Raw genomic sequence first — 15,324 nt, 5'->3', positions numbered from 1 at the left:
CAAAAAAAAAAAAAAAAAAAAAAAAAATCCATTTTCTTAGTACCACTCATGTCATGTAAAGTTTTGAGAGGAAAGGCATCTGAAGGAACAAATTTCGACTTATTTGAAACAGCTTTAGTTTCATAATCTTCAGATATATTTGTGTATTTTTTTAAAGTCTGCTTTTAAACCTAAATGAATAGTGGGTTGACTAAATCCCAAGTGGTGTAATGAAAAACATCCAAACTGTGCTTGGAATGGCCACGTTATTAATGTATGTGTCAGGCTGCTGCCCACCCCATGCCCAGCCTTCCATACCTCAGATCACAGGCAATCTCTCCTCTTCTGCTCCTGCTTTTGTAAGACTCTTCAGTCCTCCCTAATGTATTTCCCCCGAGCATATTTTGTGGTCCTGTGGATTCCAGTTTGGGGACATTGGGTGCACATGGCAAGGACACACACTTTGGTAACTCAGGCTTTCCGACTGTAACACGGCTTTTGCTTCCACTTCTCTCACTCTCCTGCAACATCCCACTGCACAGACTCTCTCTATACAACCAAAACTTTTATTAGCTTCCTGAACTCACCAAAGATTGACTCAACACATCTTCACCATTCTACTCAAAGAAAAAGTGACTCCCTTGTTCCAGGGGTAAAAATAATGTGTCCTGTAGTCCTTCTCATCTAAATTATCTCACCCATTGATTCTTGAAACCCAGTGCAATGGTCTATAGCATGCCTAAACTTTTTTTCAACAAGTCTAAGATAATTCTACTTCCATATCTATTGAATTTCTAGTCTAGAAAGACCTGAAATATTATGCAGCTAATAAAGTTACAATGAAGACTTTCCAGCATAAGAAATGATCTGTGTTATTATAAGAAAGGAGGTATAGAAACTACCTGTACATGCTTGAAGTTATGTAAAACTGTATCTGCATGTGAACAAAAATTGGGAGGCAGGATGCAAAAATAGCAATAGTTACTGTGCTAAGGTAGTTGAGATCTGAGTGAAGGGATTTGGGACTTTAATGATTTTTTTTATTGTAACATGACAATTTACTTATATATTATAGAAACACCTTACATAAATTTTTGTTTTATATTATATAAGATTATTATAATATGACAAACATAATACTTTATATTTTAATACAAGAAACTAATTTTTAATCTGTAATATAAAGAGTAATAGTAGCACAATAAATTAAAACCCTCATTCCCCAAAAGTGAAACATTTCCTTTCTTAACAGGCTTCAGAATAGAAGGACAGGGTTTTTTTTAATATGTAAATTTATTTATTTATTCATTTATTTATTTTTAGCTGCATTCGGTCTTCATTGCTGCGTGTGGGCTTTCACTAGTTGCGGTGAGTGGGGACTACTCTTCATTGCAGTGCGCGGGCTTCTCATTGCAGAGGCTTCTCTTGTTGCAGAGCATGGGCTCTAGATGCGCGGGCTTCAGTAGTTGTGGCACATGAGTTCAGTGGTTGTGGCTCGTGGGCTCTAGAGCACCGGCTCAGTAGTTGTGGCGCACGGGCTTCGTTGCTCCGCAGCATGTGAGATCTTCCTGGACTAGGGCTCGAACCCGTGGCCCCTGCACTGGCAAGAGGATTAACCACTGCACCACCAGGGAGGTCCAGGAGGACAGGTTAATAGCATGTTACCACCTCTCTTGTTTCTGCAGCACACAAGCACACCTCCCATTTCTACATTCATCTTCTAATTGTCTATTATACAGTCCTTTGAAGCACGGTTTATCTATGACTTCAAGTTCAGACCGTGAGCCATAAGTCTATCATAGTCTGTCATATTTGTCATCTTTAGCCCAAGATATGTAAACCCTACTCTTTGATTTTGGCTCTGGGACATGTTTTGAAGATTTTCAAAAGCACGCAGCTCAGTCAGCGTGTCTGGTTTATGAAGAATCAGGCCTCCTTGTGTTAGATTTGTCAGACACTGTCATTAGCTTTGTATCTGCCGAGTTGGGATGTGTGCTTTCCTCTTAGGGAGAAAGGAAGCCCAGAAAGAAATCAGACGACGTCTTCGGTGCAGGCTCAGTGCGGCATGAAACCTGCTGAGCAGAATCTTGAATGGCAAGTAGGGCTGAGGATGAAATCGGACCTGCCAGGAGAGGGGAGGCCAGGAGAGCAGGCTCTGGTGCTCCCGACCTGCATCATCGCTCACCCATTCTTTAAAGCCCTGTAACCAACCCATCATATGCCTCAGGTCCCCACCTCACCAATATACATATATATAATTTCATAGGTCAGATGTTCTGAAATGACTTTCTGTTTTCCAAGTTATACATAATCACCTATTTATAACATTCATGAAGAAACATGTCTTCATGTGTTTGGCACCATGCGTAAGACGGAATGTACAGGATTTGTCTCGGCAGGAATGGGGCAGTGGGGTGACCCTCGTGTATGAGCAGCATTGACACCAGGCTGGACTGTGGGGCAGATTTAACTTCAGTGCTCTCCTGATCCCTCTCCTTTATTGCAACTCCATCCCCCCGACCTTTAGACTCAACAGAGCCCCGCTGCCAGCTGGGTTCACCAGGAGGCATAAATGAGATGGAGTTCTGGTCTAAGATGTTTATTAAGGCATGCCCTTGGGGCCAATGCCCGTGGAAGGGAAGAACTTCTGCAAGACTGGGCAAAAGGAGAAGTCCAGCTGCAGTGCAGACCCACGAACAGCCCTGGATGACTTCAAAGAGTTCTAGGACTAGGGCTCTCCCAAGTTGAGATGGGATGGCCAGGCTTTATACTATCGCATCAGTCACTGGATATGGATTCTCCTGGAATGTGGTGACTGTGGGTAGGTGGCTCTCAGCAACTGAGGCAACCGCCAAAGAGACTGACAGGTGAAGGTATCAAGTCCTTCACTGAAGGGGGTCTGAGCAACACCATGTTTACCAGCAGGCCCCTTGCTGGAAGCTTTCCCCTCTGTTATTTAATCTTCCGCATACTGTGAGGGTAGCTTTACCTCCTTAATTTACAGATGAAGAAAGAAAGACTAAGCAAGCCCACCTCAGCCCTCCAGCTGACCCTGAATGTTCCATTTTCTACCCTGTTAATAGGCAGCTTTTGACAGCAGGAGTGTGGTATCTACAGGGCCAGGCCTGAGAGGGGTGGGGGGAGTCTGTGCCGTTGGTTGGTGAGAGAGCAAACACACAGGAAGGAGGCCACCCCTTCGACACCTGTTCTATATCCCCCCAGTCTGCCTGCCAGTGTTTCAACTGTGTTATTTCTCACTGCTTTTCTTTAGGAACTTTTCCATCCTGATCTTCATAACCTTCATGGTAACTTACGACTTTGAAAAACACGTGGAAAAGGCAAAATTTTGGCCAAAGAGCTCAAGAGGAAGCCACCCCACCTCTTGCTCTCCTCAGCCCCAAGCCTTGCTTCTGACTCCAGTCTGTTCTATAAAGCCCACCCTGGGGGTCTTATGCTCTACACTTTGCCTAGCTCCCCTTCCTGCCAACAAAGAGTGACTGCTCTGCAACCCATCCCCTCACATCTGTTTTCCATTAAGCTGACACAATCAATGTAGTGTCTGCTTACTTCCCACTAGGTACTGGTCATTTTTTTTTTTTTTTTTTTTCCTTGCGTTATGCGGGCCTCTCACTATTGTGGCCTCTCCCATTTGCGGAGCACAGGCTCCGGACGCGCAGGCTCAGCGGCCATGGCTCACGGGCCCAGCCGCTCCGCGGCATGTGGGATCCTCCCGAAACGGGGCACGAACCCGCGTCTCCTGCATCGGCAGGCGGACTCTCAAGCACTGCGCCACCAGGGAAGCCCGGTACTGGTCATTTTTAAATAGAGGCCTCTCAAACATAGCAATCGGACCATGAAATATTAACCCAAATGTGAGGCTAAGAAGGTGAGGCGAGGGTACAAAAAAAACTGGGAAACAGGCAGGACTTTGTGGCATCCCAGAATTATTTCACTCAAAGTCTTCTGTTTCAACTGCCTAAAAAGGGCCAGACCTGGGGTGAGAATAGTGTGTTATGTCGATGTCTAACATCTGAGGCATTTAGATATCATCTACCCTGTGCCTGTTAACACACTCAGGCCCAACAATAAACCAAAATTCAATTCTGCATGTGTGATGGCACAGAGACTGCCGAGGGAAGTTTCAGGATGTCCTCCTTAGGTAAAAAAATCTACTACTGGATTTCAGGGTTTGGGATCCCCCCTGCCCTTGAAGCTTTTCTTTTGACTCTGACTCATGTCCCTCCCTCAGCTGATCCAGACAGTGAGCGCAGTGGACCAAGATGACCCACACAATGGCCAGCACTTCTACTACAGCTTGGCTCCTGAGGCTGCTAACAACCCCAACTTCACCGTAAGGGACAACCAAGGTAATCAGTTGGCTACCGATGCTTTTCTACAGCGTGGGCTGGAAACTTTGGGTTACTATACCATGCAAACAGTGTCAGAGGACACCTACCTGCTCTTTAATAGCACGAAAGACATTAATGTTAATTTGTATGGTCTTTTAAAGTTTTGTTTCAGAACGTCAAAGACAAAGAACGTCCTCTGCTGATTCTGAAACTTTTACTCAGTCAGTCAGTTCACTCAAACATTTGAGCACAGGCTCTGGGCCAGACACTGTGTGAGGCACATAGGCTTCCTTCATCCCCACAGAGAGCAGCCATGTTTGTATGTTCTTTAACTACAGGAAGAATCTGAGAAAGGTGATAGAAAGAGGCCCAAGGAGAAAATCCTGAGTGAACACATCTAAGCAAGGATCAAAGGGGGAAACAGTGAAAGCTCCCAGAACAAAAGGGAGACAAAGGCTAAGTAACCTTTGAGTTACTTAAGAGCAAAGGACAAATACAGGAACACAACCAGTAGTTCTGGCACCGAAACCACTTTATTATTTTGGAATGATTCAGAAAGAACAGTCAGGTGGGGTTCCCTATTCCAGAAAGTGCTTCCCTCCTCATCTTTGCTGGAATGGAATTATAGACCCCTCTACTCCAAAAAGCATTCAGACCAGCTAAGGAGTTCAGAGACCTAGCACACTCTTCATTGGGCACAGATGGGAAAAGGAGGGGCTTCTGTACTCTGGCCAGAAGATTTTCAGAGAAAGGTCAGAGCAAGTGAAAAAATAATTTAAATCTGTCAAGTGAACCCCTTATGTTGCTAACTCTGCTACCAACTAGCTGTCTGACCTTGGAGAGGGAGGGCATCACTTCTCTGGGCTGTGGTGGCCTCATTTTTATTCCAATTCTAAAGTGCTGTCACTTTAGAACAATCTAAACAAAGGGTAACAAAAAGTCATGATTTAGGCATACCTAGTCTTAGTCCAAAAATCAATTGTTTGGGACTTAAAGTATTAAATCCACCCCACACGATATTCTGCTATTAAAACTAGAGAATATCAAACCTGTTTTCTTCTAAATGGAAAGCATCCTTCCAAGTCATCCGTTTAATCATCTACATAAAATCATCAAATCACTATGATAATTCTGAAAGGAAGAGTAATATAAATTATAACAACAGAAGTGCTACAATTAAATATCCTGATATTTTTTACTGGGTCAAATTTTGAATTATTCATCTATCTGCTTCACTTGGAAACCCTTCCTGCAAAACATTGTTTCAGACCCTTCAGGATACGTTTTTTTTTTTGGCCATGCCACCAAGGCTTACAGGATCTTAGTTCCCAGACCAGGAATCAAACCCAGGGCCCCTGCCCCTGCAGTGGAAGCATGGAGTCCTAACCATTGGACCACCAAGGAATTCCCTAGGATAGGTTTCATAGTAGAAACGCTGGGGAAAAAAATAATACATTATACTGTTTCTTCAAATTTTCAGCTAAGTGTCACTCTATTCGTCCACTCTGATATTTGTCTGAATCAGTACAGAAACAATACACAGCAAAATGCTGCAAATTTCTTAACAATGACTTTGGGCACCAATTCATGGGGCCAATACCTTAAAATGATGGGCCCCTGGAACCTGATGACTTTAAAAAGAAATGGGTCGGGGGCTTCCCTGGTGGCGCAGTGGTTGGGAGTCCGCCTGCCGATGCAGGGGACGCGGGTTCGTGCCCTGGTCCGGGAGGATCCCACGTGCCGCGGAGCGGCTGGGCCCGTGAGCCGTGGCCGCTGGGCCTGCGCGTCCGGAGCCTGTGCTCCGCAGCGGGAGAGGCCGCAGCGGTGGGAGGCCCGCGTACCGCAAAAAAAAAGAAATGGGTCATCTCTTGGAAGGTTTTTTTCAAAACGGAAGTTGGAACATCTTCAATAGAAATAATGAACTCTTAATCTCATGACAATTTATCCCTCGAGTATCCTTTACTGAGGCTCATTAAAAAACTGACCGGGCTTCCCCGGTGGCGCAGTGGTTGAGAGTCCGCCTGCCAATGCAGGGAACACGGGTTTGTGCCCCGGTCCGGGAGGATCCCAGATGTCGCGGAGCCACTGGGCCCGTGAGCCATGGCTGATGACCCTGCGCTTCCGGAGCCTGTGCTCCGCAACGGGAGAGGCCACAACAGTGAGAGGCCCGCGGACCGGGAAAAAAAAAAAAAAAAAAAAAAAAAAAAACTGACCAACATCTGATGTGGTGGATCTACTGTCAAGCCCCCCAACTCCCATGCCCAAAACATGATATTCATTTATGAACACAACAGTGCACTATTTCAAGTAAAGCCTTTCTTAATCCCCAAAGCACTGTGAAAAGGATTGTCCATATACTTCACAGTTTCACACGCATCTTCCCATACGTTGCTTTATTTGATATTTATAATAATCCTTTAAGGTCTTAAGAAAGTTACTAATGCCTCTGATGACTCTCATTGTCTCATCTGATAGATAAGGAAAGAAAGTAAATGGCCCATGGAATAGAGAGTAAGTATTAAAATTGGGACTGGAAGTTGAGACCTCCTGTTTTAGCCACACACACACACACAAAATTTTTGTGTCACCCTGGATACTATATCCAAACGGGTTATTCAAGCTCCAGTTATAATATTCAACAAAATTTTGCAAGTGGCTAAATTTTGCCAGCTCCTTTGTAGGACTAGTCTCAGCAATGTGATGCTCTGATCTTTTTTCCTTAATCTTAAATAATTCTGAGATCAAGAAATCTATGATGCATAGTAGGCATAATGTAATACTTATAAGAAATTCAGCTCTTCTCCGGCTTTCTAAAAGTCTGATGAACTGCCCTTGATTAAAATGAAAAATAAAAAAGATTTCTGTTCGAGAAAAACTTTACTTCTGACAAAAACAAAACGAAACTGAAACTGTGAAGCAAAATTACTAGTACTTAGCTATTAAATCTGGAAAACAGAAAAGAAGATGGATTGTGTGGTAGGTGGAAATATGAATATAATCTTCAGGTTGGTAACCAACTGCTATCTTTCTCCACTGAGAAGGAAATAAGAGGGAAAAGGCCTGTACCAAAGCAGGAAGAGATTTCAATTAGCTGAATAATTTTCAACATTAATGTTACAAAACTAAGTAAGCAGTTACACAGCACAATGGAAGGAGTGTGTATTTGGAGTCAAGAGACCAGAGTTCAAATCCCAGCTCTTCTACTAAATTAGTGACTTTGAACCAATTACATAATCTCTCTAGGCCTTAACTCTCACTGTAAAAGGGTGAGATTATCACTATCTCACCAAATGGTGGTAAAGATTAAATGAGATACTGCATGTAAAGTCTAAATACCTTACACATAAGCACTCAAAAAACAACTGCTCTCATGATAAAACAGGGGGAGGAGGAGGTGGAAAAGTTAATTAAGGAATTATGTATTAGTCAGAATAGGCTAGGTTAGGCTGCAGGAAAAAAACACCACCAAAATCTCAGTGGCTTAACGCAACTAAAGTTAATTTCTTGCTCACGTAAAGCTGACTGTGGGTCTGGCGACCAAGGACAGCTGTCCAGGTGTAGGCTGCCTGGCTCTCCATCTCTAATGTTCTTTCATAAATTACAACAAGGCAAGAGAACACAAGAATAACATACCAGCTATTATTGATACATGCTGCTGTCCGGAAGTGACACGAATCAGTTTTGCTCATTTCCATCATCTAAAGCAAATGATACAGACATGCCCAAATTCAAGAGGGTAGAAAAGTATAATCCTTTATTATGTCCAGAAATATTGATATTGGTCTGAATAATGGCTAGACTCTCAGAATTTTTTGTGAAGTTCTAGACTCTTCCCTGTGAAATGTGAAACACATCCAGAGGACCTTCCATACTGATGATATTAGCTTTGTCACTGATTATACGTCCTACCACATCTCTCAAACTTTTCCTCTGCTGAAAAAGATACAAGCTTTCCAGAAAATATATCTGATTTATAAGTCAAACCCACTCAAGAAAACTTGAGAACACATATTTAAAAAGATCCCAAAACATTACATTAGGCAAATATAAATACAGACAGACAGACACACACACACACACACATATCAGCTTTGTGGAAACATACCAAACCATTTTGCTAATCCCCTTTAAAACTGGGGAGAAAAAACTAGTATTGAATTTTCACCAAATTCATATTAATTGCTTAAACTTAGACCACCAATTAGCGGGAAATAGCAGGGTGTGTCATGATTAGGGGATTTCAAACAAGCTTCTGCTAAACGAGCAGGTTCATCAGAAAGCACAGGAGTTGGTGACTGCATTTCAGAGGCATAAAAGAAAATAGCAGAAGACTTGAACTCCAGCCAAAGTGGCAAAAATAAGCTATGTGCCACAGCCGCGTGGGCTCCTCAACATTCTTTTCCTGGGGGCACAAAGCAGCCCAGGGCCTTGGAAAGCTGCTGAGCTAGAACAAACAGGGACCACAAGTCGCCAGTGACTGTTCATTTCTGTCAAGTTTCCCCAGGGACATTTCAGTTAGATCTGAAGTCTGACAGTTCGCCCTGGGCACTTTGTCACAAAGGGTAAGACAGACTCTCAAAAAAGGTCTCTCTCCTAGGCCTCAGGGTTTTCCCTAGAAGCAAGCAAAAATCTCGGTTTCTGAATCCAACTGCTGATCCCAAAAAACCCTGGTGGCTGTAGCTAACCGCCTCCAGGGCATGCTGTCCCTTCTCTCTCCTTCCCCACCCAGTTCCTGCCCCCTTGCTTTCCTCAATCCAAAAAATTAATTCTCTTGTTGGTTCTTTCATTTTCCTCTTCTCTCTCCTTTTTCGATCCTGGAACCCGTCTTCTTCAGATAACACTGCCCGGATTCTAACTAGGAGGTCTGGCTTCCGGCAGCAGGAGCAGAGTGTCTTTTACCTGCCCATCCTGATATCGGACAATGGGCAGCCGGTGCTGAGCAGTACGGGCACGCTGACTATCCAGGTGTGCAGCTGTGACGACGATGGACACATCCTGTCCTGCAGCCCCGAGGCCTACATGCTCCCAGTCAGACTGAGCCGTGGTGCCCTCATCGCCATCCTGGCCTGCATCTTTGTCCTCTTAGGTGAGTAAGTGGCTCCTCTCCATTCTGTGGGGTCCTGCAAGTGCTTACTTAGATACCACTCCATTATCACCCTGACACAGCTGGCCAGCTGGTTTTCCACACCGTGCTTATTGAAAAGGTGGGAGAGTAAGGCTGGGAAAAAGTAAAGAACTTGGAGACAGTCCCCTCCTTCAAGGAACTCATGGCCTCTGTGGCCAAATGAAAGCACATCTATTTATCAAGCATCTACTGTAGGCCAGGTTGCCTTTCTAGGTGCTGGGATTAATAAGACAGAAATGCCCCAGCCTTCACAAAGCTTAATTCAAAATATAGCAAGTTCATTTTGACATCATAGAACCTATATAATAATTTTGGACAGGCTATGATGATCACCTCTTCTAACCCCCTCATTTCAGATAAGTAGCAGCTAAATCACAAAGAGGTAGTGACGGGCCCAAGGCCAAATCTCAGTGGCAGAGCCAGGGCTGAAACACAGCCAGGCCCCGCATTGCACATCCCTGTATCTGAGCAGTATGGCCTTTCTCCCAAATGTTCATCCCCAGATTCAGGATGTGGTAAGTGTTACAGAGAAGGGAAGAAGGAAGAAGTCCTGAGAGAACAGGAGACAGGGGTGGGTGCCAGTTTAACTAGGGTGGTCAGGGAGGACCTCACTGATAAGACAACCTCTGACCAGAGATCTGAAAAGTGGCAGAGTGAACCACATGGATATCTGGGAGGGTAAGCTGTCTGGGGGCGTTAGCCCCCACCCCCTCCCTGGGTACCATGGCCTCTAACCAGGGTCAGTTTGCCTCTACTTGTGAAATAAAGTGTGATGACAGGCCAGTGGGAGAGCACTACTGGGATAGGGGATCCTTTCCTCTTCATCTAAAGTCATACTGCAAAGCAGCTCCCAACTCCCTTGTACTAAGGCCATTCATGCTATTATCCTCAAAATCCACACTCAAAACAAACAGTAAAACATCTAAACCAATTCCTGAAACCAAAAAAATATCTGTACATATCTCCCAACTCTTCTGACTGAAATAATTCACAGCATACTTATTTTGTTTAGAGAAAGCAGACTTAGTAGATAGTGATATTATTCAATATGGAAGAAATCCTAGTAAGGGAAAAGAGTAAAGCATTGAGGATTAAAATTAGAATTTAAGCCCTGATCCCAGGTTTACCTCCAAACCAAGAGACTGAGTCAGACCAAAGAAAGAAGGTCTAACTAAAATGTCAGTTGCTTGATTTAATTTCTAGTAGGTCTGTGGAATATGCTTCATGTAGTTCAGTGCTACATGAAGGGGAAAACAGTATAAAGAAGTAACCTTTCAAAGTCCTTGGATCCCTGGATCAGAGAGGATTGTTACGGCTTCTGGTCCCTTTCTGTACTGACAAATAAAACCCTCCTGCAATTCCCTGAGTGTCCATAAGGTGGCACTGGGAGTCCTTGAGTGCATAACAGGACACCCTGAAAGAAGCCTTTGAAGAAACTTGCTTCTAGGAGAAATCTCCAGTCTGGCTGTCCTTACTTCTATCTTTGGAAATGTCTACATTATGAGTTCACCCTAGCCCACAAACAGTAAAAGGAGCCACCACTTCAGGGGGACTGATTTAAAGAGGCTGGCATAAAGAGGCTCTCAAGTTAGAAGTGGTGTGCAAGGGGCGATTTATTTTGTGCCTCCCAAACCCATTATGTCTTGCCTTTGGAATTGCGCAGAATAAACAGTTTTCAGCACCTAAACCGAGCAAAGCTGTCATAAAATCCTCAGAGTTCTAGGCACTTTCACTTCTAAGAGTGTACATCCCACATTAAACATAATTCATAAAACTGAGTAAGACTGAACTGCAGTTGATTTGTCAAAGAAATACTACATTTTGTGGATAATTATATTAACACATTAATTTTGACTATGGAGTTTTTTCCATGTTTCAAAAATGTATCTAGTTCCTAGAAAATCTCATAGGCCCTATGCACTGTGCCTACAGATACTAAAGAATAAACATCCCTAGAACTGATTCTCTTCTGTCAGGGAAGCCCTTCAGCTGAATAGGATCATATTTCCCAAAATTTGATTTTCAGGGGGTTATATAATACTTGATATTTAAATAAGATTACCTAAAAATAAGATACGTAGCAATCTTTATTTTTTTCAGAGTTCTATAAACTGCCTAATTCTATATCTTCAGAATTCTTTCCAGTACAAACTCCAAGACTTTTCTAATATTGCTTCCCAGCATTTTCTGAAATACCACACCTAGCACTCCAGTGTCACCTGTGTGGAGATTTTCCCAGGTCCCCAGGAAGAATTAACTGGCCCTGCTTCTATATTCTCTGCAAAACTCTTGCAGCTCTATGATAGTCCTATCACCACCTGTTTCATATTAATCATTAACGTCTATTATCTCATTAGATTGCATCCTTGTAAAAACAGAAATCATGTCATATTCTACTTTGTTTCCGTTTTGCTTCAGATAATGTCTAAAAAATATTTGAGTTTAGTAACTCCTTACTGAATCCCACAAACACAGCAAGTTCACTCGGAATCCCATTTCTCCACCTTGCATCCATCCAAATCACACCCCAACCTCCAATGCCCAGTTCAAGCCCCCACTTCATTAAAGTCCTATTAGTCCACTTCTCTGAAATCCCATAGTCCTCTAGTCTATGAGTTACATTTTTGCACAGAGATAAAATACAAGAGTATATAACTGTTTCCTGTGTGTGCATTTTGTCACCCGAGCTATTCAGGAAAATATCATGTATTAACATCATTCACTGCAATTTACAAAAAGCACACTCCACATTCAAGTTTAAAAAACCATTATTGTTATTTTTTTAAGTTAGTCCATAATCTTACTGGGCATATGACTGTACTCCATTCCCCCCCCACCCCTTGGATAAACTGGGCTCTTATTTTGCAGTGTTGTCAAGCTGTCACCGTTCACCAGCTGTAACAAAGCATGCTAGAAAAAAAAAAAAAGCAGTTCTACAGCCAAAACCTCAACACACTTCCTGGAAAACATTTTTACTCACAGAGATAAATGGTTCAATGGGATTACCTCCATCTCTCCTTTAAACCCCAGTGAACACATCCTGGGGGGAAAAAAAAAAAAAACATACGTTGGGATAAACTTTCATCCAAACCTGCAAGGGCACATCTAACAGTGTGGTGCGTCTTTGATAACATGATGAAATGATATAAAATGTCACTGTTCATTCCCTCTCTTCCATGAACATCCTTAGATATAGAAAGTCACAACCTCCTCTCTAATGGAAGGCTTTTCTGAGGAATCTGAGTTAACTGGACAAAGATGGTCATTTATGCTCTCTTATTTTTTGGAGAAAACATAGAAAGACTAAGACTTTGGCTCATATTTAACACGTGTCTATACTCATGTTAATTAATATATGATCACAACTGACCCTTGAACAATGGTGGGGTGGGGTTAGGGGCTTAGACCTGCCCTGAAGTCGTGAATAACTTATAGTCGGCCCTCAGTATCCACGGTTCAGCATTTGCGGCAACCAACTGCAGTAGTACTGCAGTATGTATTTATTTTTAAAAATCCACAGCTAAGTGGACCCCAGTAATTCAAACCCATGTTGTTCCAGGGTCCACTGTATATTTACAAAGTAGGATCCTACTGAGATGCGGATTCCACCTATAGAGTAAGGTTTTCACATTATAATGGAGAAACACGTATTAGTCCTTACGTAGTCTGAAAACATGATCTGATCCTTTGCATATACTCCACGGCGGGCCACAGGGCTTCGTGCTTTGTTAATGAGATGTTACACTGGGTGGCTGGGTGTACAAACGCACACACATTTCAAAGCGATAAGGTGTGTGCAGAGCCTCTACATGCAACTTCTACTTAAACCACGTGGAATCCTGTCACGTAGGGTTCACTCACCCACAGACTCTCCAACAGTTTAGGAAGAGTGAGAACAGCATAGACCCTGTGAGGTCACATATCCAAACACTACCCCTGTGCTCCCCACCCAGACAGCCCCTCCCCTACCTGTATTACTCAAGAGCTCTGGTCTCGGCCCACACTGCTGGGGCTCTTCCGCCAACACCCGGTCCTCTGTGTTTCCGGCAGTGCTGGTGCTGCTCATACTGTCCATGCGGAGGCACCGGAAGCAGCCGTACATCATCGACGACGAGGAGAACATCCACGAGAACATCGTGCGCTACGACGACGAGGGTGGTGGCGAGGAGGACACCGAGGCCTTCGACATCGCGGCCATGTGGAACCCACGGGAGGCGCAGGCGGGCGGCGCCTCCAAGACGCGGCAGGACATGCTGCCCGAGATCGAGAGCCTCTCCCGCTACGTGCCTCAGACGTGCGCCGTCAACAGCACCGTCCACAGCTACGTCCTGGCCAAACTCTACGAGGCCGACATGGACCTGTGGGCCGCGCCCTTCGACTCCCTGCAGACGTACATGTTCGAGGGGGACGGCTCGGTCGCCGGGTCTCTGAGCTCCCTGCAGTCGGCCACTTCAGACTCGGAGCAGAGCTTCGACTTCCTGACGGACTGGGGACCCCGCTTCCGGAAGCTGGCGGAGCTCTACGGGGCGTCGGAGGGTCCCGCGCCCCTGTGGTGACGGAAGCCGGGAGGCCGGCGCGCGGCCAAACCCGGCCGTTCTGGGGCGGAGGCTTCGCGGAAGAGGCGCCGCCAACCGCAAGAGCAGGACTACTGGAGAGTGAGTTTGCGGGGCGAGCGGAGCTCTCTCTGAATCAGCTTTACTTGGTTAGATTAAGTTAAATAATCAAAAGGAAACACAGGAAGAGGGGGGCAAAATCTCCAATGACCTTTTATTCTTTTTTAATTTTTGTGATACTGTATTCAAAGGCGTGCAGTCCAAGGTTAAGTATGGCGGGCTTGACTTTTCTCCGCCGTTCACTTGGTCATTTTGCCACCTCAGAGAGGCTGTGCTTTTTATTGCGGAGATGGCAGTTGAAAGCAAATAGAAAGTTCTACTCTCCTATCCGTTTTTTGTTTTGTTTTATTTTTAATCATGTTTTTTCTCCATTTAAAAGTTTTGCTGGCTTATCACACTGCACAAACCAACCCCCATAAAAGAACACTGAAAAATTATTCCTCGGTGAAATTAACCTACTTGTTCTGGGATGGATGGAATTTCTTTTAATACTTTTAAGACAAGGTTAAGGCCTAATTGACCTTGCATGGGGGGTGGGCAGGGGGGTGGGAGAAGGAAGAGGCATTGACTTTAAGCTCAAGTTTAATGGCTGAACCAAGAGTTGTTGGCATTACAACAAATCCACCTCCATGGAGTAAGAGTGCTCTTGTTCTCTCAGCTCTTTAACTGTGCCCCTGCAAAATTATTCAGAAGGAAACCAGAAAATCTGCCTCTTTTGCACTGTAGATGTCTCTTCCATGTGCCAAATGTGAAGATTAGATTCTACAAATGAAAGCCAAATAAAAAGAAGTATCTGATAAAAGCATGGGTTAGAGGGCTTTCCTAATCTGTGTGAGGTCAATTCAAGGGATGTTTACATACTGTAGATAACCTACTTGAACACAAATCAGTATTATAGAGAATAAATGGATGTAAGAAAATTACATGTATAAGTTTTGTATATTTGTTAATAATTTTGGTAATAAATATGATGTACTGCATCTCAGTACCTTAGAACCTCTTTTAATAAAAGTTAAATAGAAGGGAAAGTCTATTGCACATGTGTTTAATTGCTGAGCAGGTAAGAGATGGTTTTGTGATCCTGACCTAGTCTCAGGTTCTTGGGGCTGGGGCTCATTCATAAAACAAAGACAACAGCACAGAAGTATGAGGCTGTGCATTCTATTTCGGTCACTGATTAGATGAACGTATGGTTTAAACTGTAAAGCTGTAAAGCTTTTCATGAATATTCTTCATTTCCCCATCCCTTAAAAGAGCA

General features: G+C 43.8%; 1 protein-coding gene across 1 annotated transcript in view; it reads left to right on the top strand.

Moving 5' to 3' along the window:
• The window catches only part of LOC103084051 (cadherin-20), an 18,368-nt gene extending 3,278 nt beyond the window's left edge, over positions 1–15,090 (top strand). Inside the window, exons 3-5 of the mRNA XM_007457532.1 lie at positions 4,229–4,346; positions 9,163–9,414; positions 13,504–15,090. Of these exons, the coding sequence (XP_007457594.1) occupies positions 4,229–4,346; positions 9,163–9,414; positions 13,504–14,009 (876 nt within the window). The 3' untranslated portion in view covers positions 14,010–15,090. The remainder of the gene's footprint in view (positions 1–4,228; positions 4,347–9,162; positions 9,415–13,503) is intronic.
• The last annotated feature ends 234 nt before the right edge of the window (positions 15,091–15,324 follow it).

This window comes from Lipotes vexillifer, unplaced genomic scaffold, assembly GCF_000442215.2.
Source record: "Lipotes vexillifer unplaced genomic scaffold, Lipotes_vexillifer_v1.1 scaffold125, whole genome shotgun sequence".
Classification (NCBI taxonomy): Eukaryota; Metazoa; Chordata; class Mammalia; order Artiodactyla; family Lipotidae; genus Lipotes; species Lipotes vexillifer.
This window is presented reverse-complemented; position numbering and strand designations above follow the sequence as displayed.